The sequence below is a fragment of the Equus asinus genome, chromosome 4, assembly GCF_041296235.1.
Source record: "Equus asinus isolate D_3611 breed Donkey chromosome 4, EquAss-T2T_v2, whole genome shotgun sequence".
NCBI classification, from domain to species: domain Eukaryota; kingdom Metazoa; phylum Chordata; class Mammalia; order Perissodactyla; family Equidae; genus Equus; species Equus asinus.
The window spans coordinates 71,036,652-71,050,128 of record NC_091793.1 but is presented as its reverse complement, the minus strand read 5'-3'; the positions used below and the strand labels follow the sequence as shown (position 1 = coordinate 71,050,128).

The 13,477-nt window shown below is 57.7% G+C and overlaps 1 protein-coding gene across 9 annotated transcripts in view; it reads right to left on the bottom strand.

The window, feature by feature from the left end:
* Positions 1-13,477, bottom strand: part of GLI2 (GLI family zinc finger 2) — a 252,502-nt gene that overhangs the window by 30,199 nt on the left and 208,826 nt on the right. For 7 of the 9 annotated variants that reach the window (XM_070507496.1, XM_070507498.1, XM_070507495.1 and 4 more), the window contains 2 exons: positions 8,559-8,761; positions 4,758-4,943 (listed from right to left, as the gene is read on the bottom strand). In XM_070507496.1, the coding sequence (XP_070363597.1) occupies positions 4,758-4,943; positions 8,559-8,761 (389 nt within the window). The remainder of the gene's footprint in view (positions 1-4,757; positions 4,944-8,558; positions 8,762-13,477) is intronic. The other 2 variants (XM_070507501.1, XM_070507503.1) reach the window with 1 other exon arrangement.

Here is a 13,477-nt window from a genome sequence, read left to right as displayed (position 1 = left end):
GGCTTTCACGGGAAAGGGCCACTGTCCTGCCCGGCCTGGCCCTGTGCCTGGAGGAAGGCAGGGCCCGGTCCTTCAGTTCCACGAGAGCCCCATCAGAGGCCTCTCCACCCTCCAGCCTGCCCTCCACTGCTGCGGGGTTGCCCTCAACCCAGGACGTACACACGACCCAAACGAGGTTATTTTAGGCTAGACGGAGACAGACACAGGGCCATCTTCCTTGGGTATTATCAGGTTCCCCATTTCAGAAAAAAATAATAAAGTTCCATTTTAAGATCCATTTATTTAACGCCCAAAAGTGAGTCTTTTAAAAATATAATCTTAAATAAATAACGGTGCAGATGGCACTTGGCTAAGGTCAAAGTTGTGCTGGTGGTTTGCCAGTGAGCAGGCTGGGGACCCTGCTCTGCTGGAGGTGGGCCCAGGTGGCCTTCCTGCACACTCCGCCTCAGGTCACCCCACAGCCTGGCAGACCCCATCTCCATGCCCCAGCTCGACGTTCAGAGCCTCTGGAAAGTTCTCTCCCCCACAGCTGTGCCTCCTCTTGGAACGTGAAGGGAAGGTGCTGAGAAAGGAGGCTGGGGCAGGCGGGGTGGCCTCTGGATGGGCTTACACGCTGGAGCGTGAGCACCACGAGGGTGAGACTTGGCATCCTGTGCACTTCTGTGTCCCCAGCACATGGCAGGTACTCAGTAAATACCCCCAGAATGAACAAGAGAGAGAGAGAGTGAGTGTGTGTGTGTGCGTATGAGAGAGACACACACAGACACACACACACACAGAGGGAAGGCCCAGTCTCCCCAACCTCCCGCAAGCTCTGGACGCCCCCTGCACACACACAGGACTCATGCATCATGGCCATGGTTATGGAGCCTTCCTAACATGACAACACATGTCCCCTGGGAGTCAGGACCTTCGGCAGGTGGTCTCCGGAGTTGTGCTGCCTGCCCCCTGGCTGCACAGTTTTCTCTGTGAGATCCTGAGCAAAAGAAACTCCACGGGAAGCTCCACGCACACCTGCCTCGGTGGACTGGACCTTCCCGGGAGCGTCTCTCCCCACACGTGCAGCCGGGACCAGCGGAAGACACAGGGCCGTCCCACAGTTCACAGGAGGGGAGGGACCGGGGACAGCCCCGAGGCAGCCTGGGCTCCGCCCGGCACGGGCCTCTCAGGCATACATAGGAACAACACATGACGTGGGCACTGGGGCTGAACAGAAATGCCTAAAATGTTCTAAAAAGTGGAAGCAAAGGTTCTGGTTCCGGTTTAAACTGGTTCAGAAAAAAAATGGATTAAATAACGACAAATAACAGGAGATCAGGCGGGACTGCTCCGATTTCCTTGGATCAGAACTGATTGGGAACAAAGGAAAAGAAATCATCTGTGGCTGAAATCCATCGGGGTTCAGAAGACCCCCCACCCCTACCCCATGCCTCAGCCCAAGAAGTGGAGAACCCATCTGTTGGCTCCGGCTGAGGCTGGAAGGAAGCGGGATGCTGCCCTCTGTGCCCTGAAGCCAATCACGTCCCCCAGGCGCAAGGTGGAGACAGGATCACAGGTGGGTCTGATGAGTTAATCGGCTGATGGGGAGACCACTGGTGAGCTCACCTTACTCCTCCCGCCTTCCTGGTGGTTCTCAGATGCTCAGCCCCCACATGCTGCCAAACGCAGAGCGGCCCTGAGAACAAAGCTGCTGTGTTCCAGCCCCTTCCAGGCTTCCTGCAAGCCACAGCTGCTTGCCCCGGCAGTTTCTTCCTAATTAGTCTGCATCTTTCCATCCCAGGTTCTTTAGCGACTGTCACTCACTCACTCACCCTACAGACACAGGGCCTGCCCCTTGGCAGCCCTGCTCCGAACCTGTGGGGCTCACTGGTTTGTTGACAAAGTACCAGCCAGTCACAGCCGGAGTGCCTCGGGTCCCGCAGGTGGGCACCGAGGGAGGTGCAGGAGCCCGAGGGGAGCTGACGTGGTTGGGCGGAGGCTGGACTGGGGTGGTACCCCCGGAGAGGCGCCGTCTGCCCTGAGTCCTAGGACATGGTGCAGGACAGAGCCAGGCAGGCCTGCCGGGAAGGGCACTGGGGGAGTGCTCTGGGAGCTGCATACGCAGTGGGGCGGTGGAGCACAGGGTGCAAGCGCTGGCAGGGTAGCAAGTAACCAGATGGCCAGGACGGTTGACAAGTCAGACACAGCAGGCCTCGGGGATGGGATGGATGGGATGGAGAGGAAAGGCGTCCAGAAGGACTTGTGGCCCTGGGCTTCGGCACGGGGTGGACAGTGGTGCGGACAATTGAGAGACAAAATCCTGCAGGAGACGGTAGATTTGAGAGGGAAAAGCAGACTGGTGGGAAGAGATCGGAACTAGCATTAATTGAGCACCTACTGTATGCCAGGCACAGAGCCAAGTTCACACTAGGCCCAGGTCTAGACCTGCCCACAGCTCCCTGTGCAGCCCCTCTTCTCACTGTCACCCCTGCAAGCACCCCAGCTCCAAGCCGGCTGCTCTGGGCTGAGCTGGAACACATCTGGCCCAGCAGATTCTCACGCTCACATGCACATAGCAGGCACTCATGTTTGCTGACCTGGCCTCTCCTGTCCTCTGGGGACACCTGCCTGACCAGACCCCTTGGCCATGGATTCTCTGTGTCTGCCCACTGTCCACCTGGCCTGGTGCCAGCCACCCCTAGACCTTGGAGGGCAGGCCCTGCTTGGGGGAATCTGACATTTGGATGTGGCTGTGGGAACACGGTATCAGGACCGCTACGCACCGTATTGTCCCTGTTGTCTGGCTTCTGATTTTGGCAAGTAGCAAGTATATAAGCTCCCCCGAGCCCTCCCCTTGCCATGTGCTGACGATGCTCCCACTCCCCGTGGGAGCACCAAGGGCTGTTAGGAGGAGGAGAGAAGAGAGCACTCGGGTGAGTGTGCTCAGGGAGCTGAAGGGCCCCACTTCACACCCTGCACTGTGAGCCTGGACCAAGCCCCATCCTGGGAAGGCATGGGGGGCGGGGCCAGAGCCAGGGATCCCATTCTGGTCCCTCTGTCACACTGTGAGCTCCTCTCAGGGACTGTCGGGCCTGATACCCAGGAGGGCTGGCGCTAGAAGGGCTGCAATGCTCTTCCCCAGTGATACTCTTGTAGGAGCACAGGGAATGCTCAGGGGGCGCAGGAACCACATCAGGTGGCTCCTGTACGTGTGAGGTGCACAGGGCAGACAGAGAGGGAAGTGGGAGCCAGAGGGAGGGGGGCTGAGGGAGGGGCATCTGGGAAGACTTCCTGGAGGAGGTGAGCTCTCAGCCAGGCCTTAAGAAGTGAGGGGCTCAGCTTTGCTCCAGCCAATAAGGTAGAGTTGCCGTGGCTGGTGTGGACAGGAAGCACAGGGCAGGGTACTGGGGGCACAGGCGGGGGCTGAGGGGTGCAGGTGCCCCCCTGAGTCTTGCACCCTGCCTGGCCCCACAGACACCAGGACTCCCCTGTGGGGTGGGTCTCCCTGCAGCCTCTGTCTGCTTCCTGCCATCCGGGAATGAAGACGACGTCCCAGGCAGGGGCCACCTGCCTGCTTCGGTGTGGTTCCCGGCTCCATGGTCTGGCCTGGAGCCCTGGGGACCTGGCTGGGCTCCAGGACCAGCAGGTAGAAGGGCACTGACGGGGGACAGGGGAGGGACCCTTAGCTCCATGCTGACCCCCAGGGGCTCACGGTCGGGGCTGCAGGTGCCCTGTGACAGCTGCTGTGAGGATGGCATCTGTTGGGAGGGAAGAACTTGTCATCTAATGGGCATCAAGAACTTCATCTGCTCAGAACACTGATGCCCCACCCCACCAGACGTGCCTGCCTGCAGCCTCCCGTTCATTAACCGACAGCTCCGTCTGCCCACTGCTCAGGCCGAGACCCTGGGCTTGTCCTCAGCACCTTTTTGTCTCTCTCACTCCATATCCGATCTGGGAACAAATCTTGTGGCTCTACCTTCAAAATCTATCTGAAATATGACTGCTTCTGCCCACCTCTATTAACTGGAGCCCCTGCTTCCACCGTGCTCCTGAATCTATTCTCAGACCTGCAGCTACAATGGGATTCCTTTTAACAATAAGTCAGATCTCATTACTCCTCTGTCCAACTGGCTCCAAGGGCCCCATCTCACTCCGGATGAAAGCCGGCATCTTGCCACGCCGTGCCCAGCCTGCAGGCCTGGCCCAGGAACTCCGGCCCCACCCTACTCCTGCCCCTGACTCACTGGGTGCCAGGTACACTGGCCTCCTGGGTGTTCTTGTGTTCAGCAGGCACCTTGCTGCCTCAGGCCCTTTGCACTTGCTGTTCACGCTGCCTGGATTACTCTTCCCACACACTTCTGCATGGCTCACCTCTTTCAATTTTTCACTCGCACAGCGTCTTTGCAGTGAGGATTTCCTCACTCAAGATTGCACCCCCACTCCCCCTAGGGCCCCCACCCCATTCCCAGCTTTGTCTGTCTCTCCCCTAAGCTGTAGGCTCCATGAAGGCGGAGATTACTATGCTTTGTTCCCTGGGGTGTCTGCAATTCCGAAAACACTTCCTGGCCCATGGTGACTCACCAAGCATTTGTGTGTGTTGTTCAGACTCGTCCCTGTGGACAGCAGTCGTGGCAGGGCTTGGGGTAAAGCCCAGACCCCTCCTCAGGGCTCCTTGCCCCCAAAAGGAGCAGCGAGTGCCCCCGTCAGCCCCAGCCAAGTACCATCAGTCCCCATCTTCTGTCCGGCTCCCTGTCCCTACCCGGTCCAGCACTCACCATCCACTGGATTGAGGTAGTCGTGGAGATGGGGTGCACCGGCGGCACCCCCACTCTGCATCAGCAGGTCCCCGTAGGGCGCGGGGTGGCCCGCCATGAGGGTCATCTGGTGGTAGCAGTCTGAAGGGTGGGTGCCGGGGGCAGGAAGGCCAAACAGTCCCCTCTCCTTAAGGTGCTCGTGGGCCACTGTCGGGGGAGGGAGAGAGAGAGGCCGTCAGAATGGGCAACAAAGAGGGGAAACACACCCCTGGCCTGAGGAGTCCACTCAGTGCCATCCTCGGCCCCTAGGTCCCTGTGTCCCCTCCCCCGCTGCTCCCCGTGGCACCAAGCAGACAGCGTGGGCTGGGGTGTGTTTCTGCTGACGGGGAGGCCAGATGGAGGCCTCTGCACCCCTCATTCCTCCCTCTCCTCGAGGCCGCGAATGATCACTCGTCCCCCAACTCCAGGCCCCACACAAGCCCAGAGCTCCGGGCTGACAGGCTCCATGGTCCAGGACAGTCTTCAAAGCAACAAGAAGATGCAAATGGAGGCGTCATGGTGGCCAGACAGTTGGCCAGGTAAGACTCGCCTGAACACGCAAGAGAGCTCGCCCAGCCTGGCCAGATAAAGCTGCTCGTCTGTCCCACAGCTGCAGGCCCTGGGCCATCCACCTCCAGCCCTGCTGGGGCCTCGCAAAGAGGCAGGGGGCCCGGCTCCAGAGGATCCTGAGGGGGCCTGGCACACAGGGGTGCAGCGGCAGGGGAGGAATGGAGCTTGGAAACCAAACATCCCTGTCAGGAGTCCTGGCTTCATCCAGGGGTGAAAACTGGGCAGGGGCCACTTCTGAGCTGGCTCAGTTTTCCATCTGTAAAACGGGGGTAAGAATATTCACCACCCAAATTACTGTTAAAAACGACAGTGACAGCTAACACTGCTGAGCGCTCGCTGGGTGTGTGCAGGTGCAGTGCTGAGGGAGTCACGCTCATTCTCTAATCTCACTGTCCCCACCACACTGAGCCGAGGGGCACCGGTGCCATTCCCCTTAGAATAGAAGGACTCTGGCACTTAGAGTTAAAGATCTTGCCCATGGTCACACAGCAGGGAGTTTAAACCTGGAGCCCAAGTTCCTGACCCCGTGCCTCACGGCCTCTCAGCTATTAGTTTTGGCAAATATCAAAAGAGATCTCAGTGCGCTGGGCAGCGAGAGGAAGCCGGTCAATGGAGCAGCCATCCCCTTTCACCCTCTCCTGCTGGATCCTCTAGAGAGAGCCTGGCCTGCAGCCAGGCTGACGCCCACAGCCTCTGTCTGCCCTGTCCCTGCCTGAAATGCCCTCTTCCCATCTGCCTGCCTGTCCGCCTCCTCCTTGAAGCCCTCCTGGATGCCCATTCATCCTCAGTGCACACACGGTCTGCCTCAGATCGCTGATGAACTTTCTAGGCCTTTTGTGGGTAGGCTCTGGGGTGGCACAGAGGATGCACGGGTCTGTCATACTATCTCTACTCACTTGGGAGCTTGGTCCAGGGCCAGCAAGGCCTCAGGGTATCTGGTCCACCCCTTGCTGGGGTCAGGGCCATGCCAATTAGTCCCTGCTGGCGATGAACCCATCCCTGCTTTCTCAAGGGGCTGGGGCCGGGGTAAATGGGTGCGGTAGGAGCCCCATGGATGTTTATGTGGAGGTCAGGCATAGAATCAGTGGGTCCATCAATTGAAAGTCTCTCCTTCAAGGGCCGCCCTGTCTCACCACGTGGCTCTTCGTGGGCTATACCACTGTTGGCCGAGACCACAGTGTCCTTGATTCATCGGATCTCCAGGAGGGCCCTCTTCCTCGTCTCTCCTCCAGACATCGCTCAGGACCCTCTCTGACCCAGGCCTCGGGACAGCTGCCAGGTTCTTCCTCCCCCCAATCCCACCTTTACCACCTGCGTTAGTTTCCCAGGGCTGCTGTAACCTGTTAGTACAGACGTGGTGATAATTGCTGTTACAACATCCGAATTGCATTCTCTCCCGGTGCTGGAGGCCAGAAGGCCCAAATCCAGGTCAGCAGGGCCACATTCCCTCCACAGCTTTCAGGAGAATCTGTTCCTTGCTTCTTCCAGCTTCTGGGCATGCCCGCTTCCTTGGCCTGTGGCCACATCACTCCCATCTTTGCGCTGTCTTCTCATCTATGTGTCACTTACAAGGACACTTATCGCTGGATTTAAGGCCCACATGGATAATCCAGGATGATCTGTTCATTTCAAAATCCCCAACTGAATCATATCTGCAAGGACCCGTTTTCCAAAGAGGAAACGCTCTCAGGTTCAGGAATTAGGACATGGACCGTGGAGCCCAGTATGCCACGTGTGAACGTCGAGGCTGACAGCATGTGGAGCCTGGCCTGCATCCTCACACTCCAGGCAAGCCCATCGCCTGCTGAGTGGTCAGGAGAGGTGGGGAGAAGCATGGTCCACTTTCCAGGAGATGGTGGCTCAATGTGGACACAGCCAAACCCTTCAGGGGACCCCAGCTCACCCAAGACCACTCAGGAGACCCAAGCAGAGTTCAGAGCTGGGTCCCAAGCCTAAAGGGCCATGTGAGAATGGCCACATCTTGGCTGGCTGCTTTCAAGTCCTGTGGCTGCAACCATTCGCCTTGTCTGGTTTCTCTTTGGTGGCAGCCAGGCAAAGTGCAGACTGCACGGCCAGGAAGACGAGCCCAAGGCTTCAGGGGGCCTTTCTGCACAGTCAGAGGCTGGAAGTCTTTCCTTTGTGAAGCTCTAGCCTGAGCCTTCTCTGATGCAGGCCTCGGCTTCAGCTTGCGGTCACGCTGAGCTGGGAGAGGACAGATTCCCCTTGGTGAGGATGGAGACGGTGATGAGGGACCCACTGCGACATGTGTCCTGAGCCTCTGCCCATGGGCTCAGGGGCGCATGCTGCCCACGTCCTCTAGCCTGGAACTGACTCTTGGCCAAGAGGGAAGGTTTTAGTGGATAGATTTTGAGAAGGGGCAGCCTGGTTGCTTTTGAAGATGGCAATGAGGAGCTGGCAGGGCAGTGTGGGGAGCACAGGGCAGTGGATAATGCCTACTCCATGCTGGGGGTGGGATGGGAGCACTCCCCAGGAAGACAGCACAGGCGGGCCTGCTCCCAAATACGCTGACCACTGTCTAGTATGAGCGTGCGCATGCATGTACGCATTGGTGGGGTGGGGGCAGGGGCTAGAAGTATATAAAACTTTATACCATATTTTGAAAAACATGAAGACCATATTTGCACCACGTGACCCTGCCCTTTTTTGTTTCAAATTAATTGGATGGGGTGGCCATGTGATCTCCTAGCTGGGCCAATCAATTCTCTCCCAAGCATCTGACCCGGGAGACAATGAGACACTGGCGCTCATCCGGGAAGCCTTCCCGGGAGCCACGTGGAGGCCGTGTTGATCTGCAAGGGGCCATAAAGCAGAGAAGCAAGCAGAACCAGCCCTTCCTTCCACTCTGGGGCCCAGGAGACACCCCAATACAACATCCCCTTAACTTAACACCAGATTCTGCAGACTCTGGTTTATTGCAACCAAAAAGCTCTCACTTAGGATAGGACCTACATGGATAAACAGACCTTACTATTATTATTCTACAATTTGTAGGAAAAAGGGTGTTTACGAATAGCTCTTAAATGAGGGCAAAACCCAAATTCTCTTGGCGTTCACCATCATTCACTTAAAAACCTGTTGTTCACGGGTAGCGGGGAGGAATGCCAGCCTATTCACTATCCAGGGGGCTGGAGGCTGGGAATCCACAGTGTCAGAGTAGCGGCCCGGCCGCCCAGCACCCCAGGCCCTACTCACCGTCAGCGGGGCTGAGGCCCCTGGCCGCAGAGATGGCGGGGAGCGTGGGGCTGCTGTGCACAGCACGGAGGTAATGCTCCATGTGGGGGCTCACGTACGGGTGGGGGGTGTTGAAGGGGGACTCCCCAGGGCCGGCGGGGTGCGGGGAAAGCCGGATCAATGAGATGTCGGAGATGACTGGGCTGCCGCTCAGGGCAGGAGGCCTGCGGAGACAAAGCGGGGCATTCTAAGAAGGCATGCCTGCTGCAGCGGGCGTGCAGAGAAGCCCGCCAAGCAGCAGAAGCAAAGGGGCAAGGTGCACTTTTAATTTATACACTGACACCCCTTGGTCACCCTTCATATAGTCTGAACTCTTGTACACTAGCCAGCGAATGCACTGACAGCTCCCGCATGCTGGTGCAGCTGCCCACCCGCCAGTCTTACGCTGGAGATAGAATTCTCTGCACACATGGGTGGATTTGCTAGACCACGGGCTCAGCGGGCCACACACGTGTGCAAGCTGTCACTCCTGCTTCCCCAGTGCCTGCTCAGGGCTGGACAGATAGCAGTAATGAATAAATGTCTGTTAAATGAACGAATGCATGACTTCTACCAACATGTATGCAAAAGAGAACAGGAAAATACGAATACCAGGAGTAAGATGCAAAGAGCTCATATTCCTAACAGAACTGAGAAAAAGAGAGGGAGAAGGAGAGGCCCTGAAGGTGGAGAGTTTTTGGCTTCATTGGGTAATCACTGGTATGAAGCGCTCAGTCACGGATCAGCCGTAAAGGAAAAGACCAGGATTCAAGAAGAGTTTTGAAAAGCTGAGCCACCACTAAAATTTTGGAACATCCTTTTAGCTCTCCTTACATGAAATTCCTTCTAACCCTAACAGAGGGTCCCTTCTCAGATGCCTGCCACCAGTCAGGTGAGCACCTGGCTTGGTCCACGCGGTCCAGGCTGGCGTGCCCGCTGCCCGTCTCTCTGTCCCCTGGTCAGCCCTGAAGGAGGCACCAGCCGCATTCAACACAGAACGGGCCTTTCCACCAGGCCTCTCGCCTGGGGCCTCTAAGCAGCCATCAGCATGCTGACCACGGGGGTGTTCCGGGTCGTCTACTCCAAAACTCGTCCATTAAAGAAAAATCAGACTTCAGGGGCGAAGTAGCTGTGAAACCACAACTAAGTCCGTGGGAACCACATTTACCAGGTTTTAATTTTCAATTTCTCAGACAATAGGGGTCTCTCTGTGATTTGACATAGCGCAAAGAAAAGAACATTTGTTCGAATCAGACAAACCTGCATTGGAATCTCAGCCTTTACCGGCTCCGTCACACTGAGCAAGTAATTCAACCTCTCCACGCCTCAGTCACCTCGTGGGGAAAATGGGGATAAGAACCGTGTCTGTTTCACTGGGTCGCCCTGAGTGTGAGGTCCCCAGAACAGTGTCTGAGATGTGGCCTTCAGGGAACAAATGAGAGCTGTAATCAAAACATTAGCACCGCACTTCAGGGCAAAACCCAGATGCGACCGGGAGGCCCTGGAAGTCCCCACGTGGGCCAGATGTCGGATGTGTGAAAGGGCGCCGTTAGCACCGGCCACTTCAGAGAGGGAACGGCTTGTCCACTGGCTGGAGCAAACCAGAGATAATTACTGATTATGTTCAATCGTGCATGAAAACTGCTTACAACACGGTGCAAAGCAGGACCCAACAGGTGACATCCAGATGTCCTGACGTCTGGGTTTCACCGGCTCCCCACTCAGAGGCTGCTCCAGCGGGCCTGGACACAACAGTCTGCTACCCTTGTTCCTGTGTTTGCAGATGTGAAAGCAGTGGACACGCAGATCCAACGGCCCTGCCCAGCCACTTCCACGCTCTGCACTGGTGCCCACGTCAATTCTCGGCTCACATGCCTGCCTGGACCCTAGACCTTGTTGCGTAAATTCTTTCTCCTCCCTATAAGCTCAGGTGAGGGGAGCCCTTGGTGACACCCTCCCTGAGGCCCCTCTCCCAGTATGAGCTCTCTGCTCCCTGCTCGCCCAGGGGTGCGGCTGGGAGGTCCATCTCCCAGGTGACCCGTTCTGCCTGGGAGCAGGGTGTGTTCCAGGCACCTCTGCATACTAGCACCTGGCAGGGAACTGGCCCCCCGCAGGTGCTCAGAGGTGTTTTCAGGACCAGTGATGGCTCCCTGTCTGTGTGCCAGGCACTGAGCTTGGGAGGAGGGACCCTTTAGGCTAAGTCCCGAGTCACAGCCCCAGTCACACCTTTAGAGGCCAGTCCGCCTGTGTGGGAACTGCATTAAGTGTGGTGGGCTTAAGACATGGTTTGCTCTGGGCAGGGGTGCCATGTGTCTGGTGGGGCGGGCAGAACCAGAGAAATTCTCCCTCTCACTAAGGGTGGGTCCTGCTGGCTCGGGCCTGCTGACCATGGCCCGACAGACACACATTCCTGCAGGGGGACAGGTGTTGTGTGAAGACGAGACTCAGGGAGACACTGCCTGTGGGTCGAGCCTGTGGGGCAGGGAAGAGACCTCTGTCTGACGCCAGGCACAGATCTGGGGTTGAGGGGTAAACTTCTGGAAGGCTGCGTGTAGTTCAGTAAAAGGCAGGCCTTCTGGAGAAGGGTGAGGCACTCCTGACCACACACCCCTCACTCCTCCCTGGACACTCGAGACAGGGGAGGTTCTGAGGGCCTGCAGGACGCTGGCCAGGGGGAGGTCAGGGCAGCCTGTGGTCACTGAAGCCAGGGGCCCTAAGTGGCCTCCCTGGCACCAGGGTTACCCTAGGGGATGCACAGACCATAGTGGAGGCGCCACGAGAGAAGCCAGTGACTATATGGGGATTTAAAGGAACACGTTTAGGGCACATGGCAGCCCTGGTCTGTCCAAGGTGACCGCATCCCCTGGCCAGAGGAGCCTCTCCCAGGCAGGAGGCAGTGATGTGTTGTCATGGCAACATGCATACCCCCTGAAGGGCTTCCCTGCGTGGCTGGAATCCGGTCCCTCTTCAGCACTTGGTGGGGGGGGGGTGGCAGGTGAGGCCTGAGTCCCCTCAGGGAGGAACTGGGACTTCTGTCTCCACAGGTCACCACCGTTTGGGGGAGGGTGAGCTCTGTTGCCTCCTTCCCACCGCGAGCCGTCACCAAGGAGACAGGGAGCGTTTCTTCCAGGGCACCCTCCTCCCTGTCTCGGGCCCGGGCTCAGGGGGAAGCACCAGGACCTCCTCGCAGGGTGCCCGGCTGACCTTGGATACGTCCACTGGGAGGATGTGTGAACACAATTGCCCCTCGCCCCTGAGGACTCTGGTCCAGGGAGGAAGTCACCCCTCCATGCCATGAGGCCAGAGACACAGCCATGATTCAACCCAAGTCCGTCCCACTCTCTCCCAGGACGGTGCTCCCCCATCCCAGGGACGGCCCCACCCAGAAAGAGAAGGCTGCTGAGGACTCCCTGCCCGCCTGGTGTGACGGGGCAGGAAGCTCGCAGAGGCTGCCCTGCCCGAAAACAGATTCGACACGGGACGGCAGTGAGACGGGTCAGCTCACAGGCTGATGAAAGGGTGTGCCAAACAACCCCTTGCCGGGGAAGGCACAGCAGCACTGGGTTCTGGAGACTGCTCAGGGGGCCGGGGCCTGGAAGTGCTGGGGCAGGACCCTGCCCCTGGGCACTGCCTGCACCTTCCAGAGCACTAGTCCCCTCATTAACCCTGATCCTTCCCACGTAGCTGGGTGGCCTCCGCCAGGATGCTGCCCCTCTCTGGTGCCTCACCAGAGTGGTAGAAAAAAGACCAGTGCTGAGCACTGAGCTAACAAGCGTTAACACCCTTCCCTCCCCTCTCAGCAGCAAGCCAACTGGGAGTGTGGAGCATCTACTGACCTGGGGACCCAGTACCCAAGGCCACGGCCCACCAGCCAACACAGCCACAGATGACTGTTCAGATAGCTCCTCCGGGAAGCCTCCCCAGATGTCCCCTCTGCACAGCATCACTTAGCTGTGCCCTTACCTGGCACCTCCATAAGATAAAGCTGACTATGTGCCAGCCATAACGGGGCCACATGCACGTATTTCCTTTCTAAATCTAGGTTAAAAATTCACACAGTAGGCACTTTTTGCCCATTTTACAGATGAGAACACACCAGAAAGGTGAGGCCTCTTGCCCAAGGTCACTCAGAGAGCAGGTAGTGGAACCACAAACCAAGCTGGTGGGTCTGGGCTGGGGCCTGTGCTGTGCCCGTCCCCTCGGCAGAGAAGTGGGTGCTCTTGATGACTGTGGTTCTGTGTGAGTGGGGCTCGGGCGGGCGCAGGGTCAGGGAGGGGCAGCACCTGAGAACAGAACAGCTTTCTCCCCACCTGCTTCAGCTCCCTTTTTGTCTTCATCCCCCTCCTACCCCATCACCATGCACAGTCCACTCCAGCTCTCAGGAGGGAGTTGAACCTCTCCCTCACACTGTGTGGTGAACGACTGATAAGGATCCACGGCCACACATGTTCCAAGAGTTGTCATTTTGACAGACCAAACAAAGCCAAAGGAATGAATCTCAAATGGCAGAATTCCAAGCATTATTAATGCATGTGGGGGAACAGAGGGCTTCCCAGCGGCCCTGAAATCACACCAACATTGCCAAGCTTCAAAGCAAGTCCCTCAGGGACTAGAGCTTCTCTTTCTTGGATGCTTAGGCCCATCCCAGGCACAAATGAGAGTCCCCATGCATACTGGGTGCTGCCAGTCCTTGTGAACAGATGACCGTGCCCTGGGACCTCATCAGGAAAGATGGCTGCTAGTACAACCTGAGCCACTGCAGCTGACCCCCAGCAGCAACCTCCCACTTTGCTTCCATTTCCATGCCATCGGCTGTGGGGGCAACCATGGTCTTGGCTATGGCCCATCCAGGCCTTGAATTCTGGCAACTGCGCAGAGACTCAAGGAGGTGGCCTTGAGGA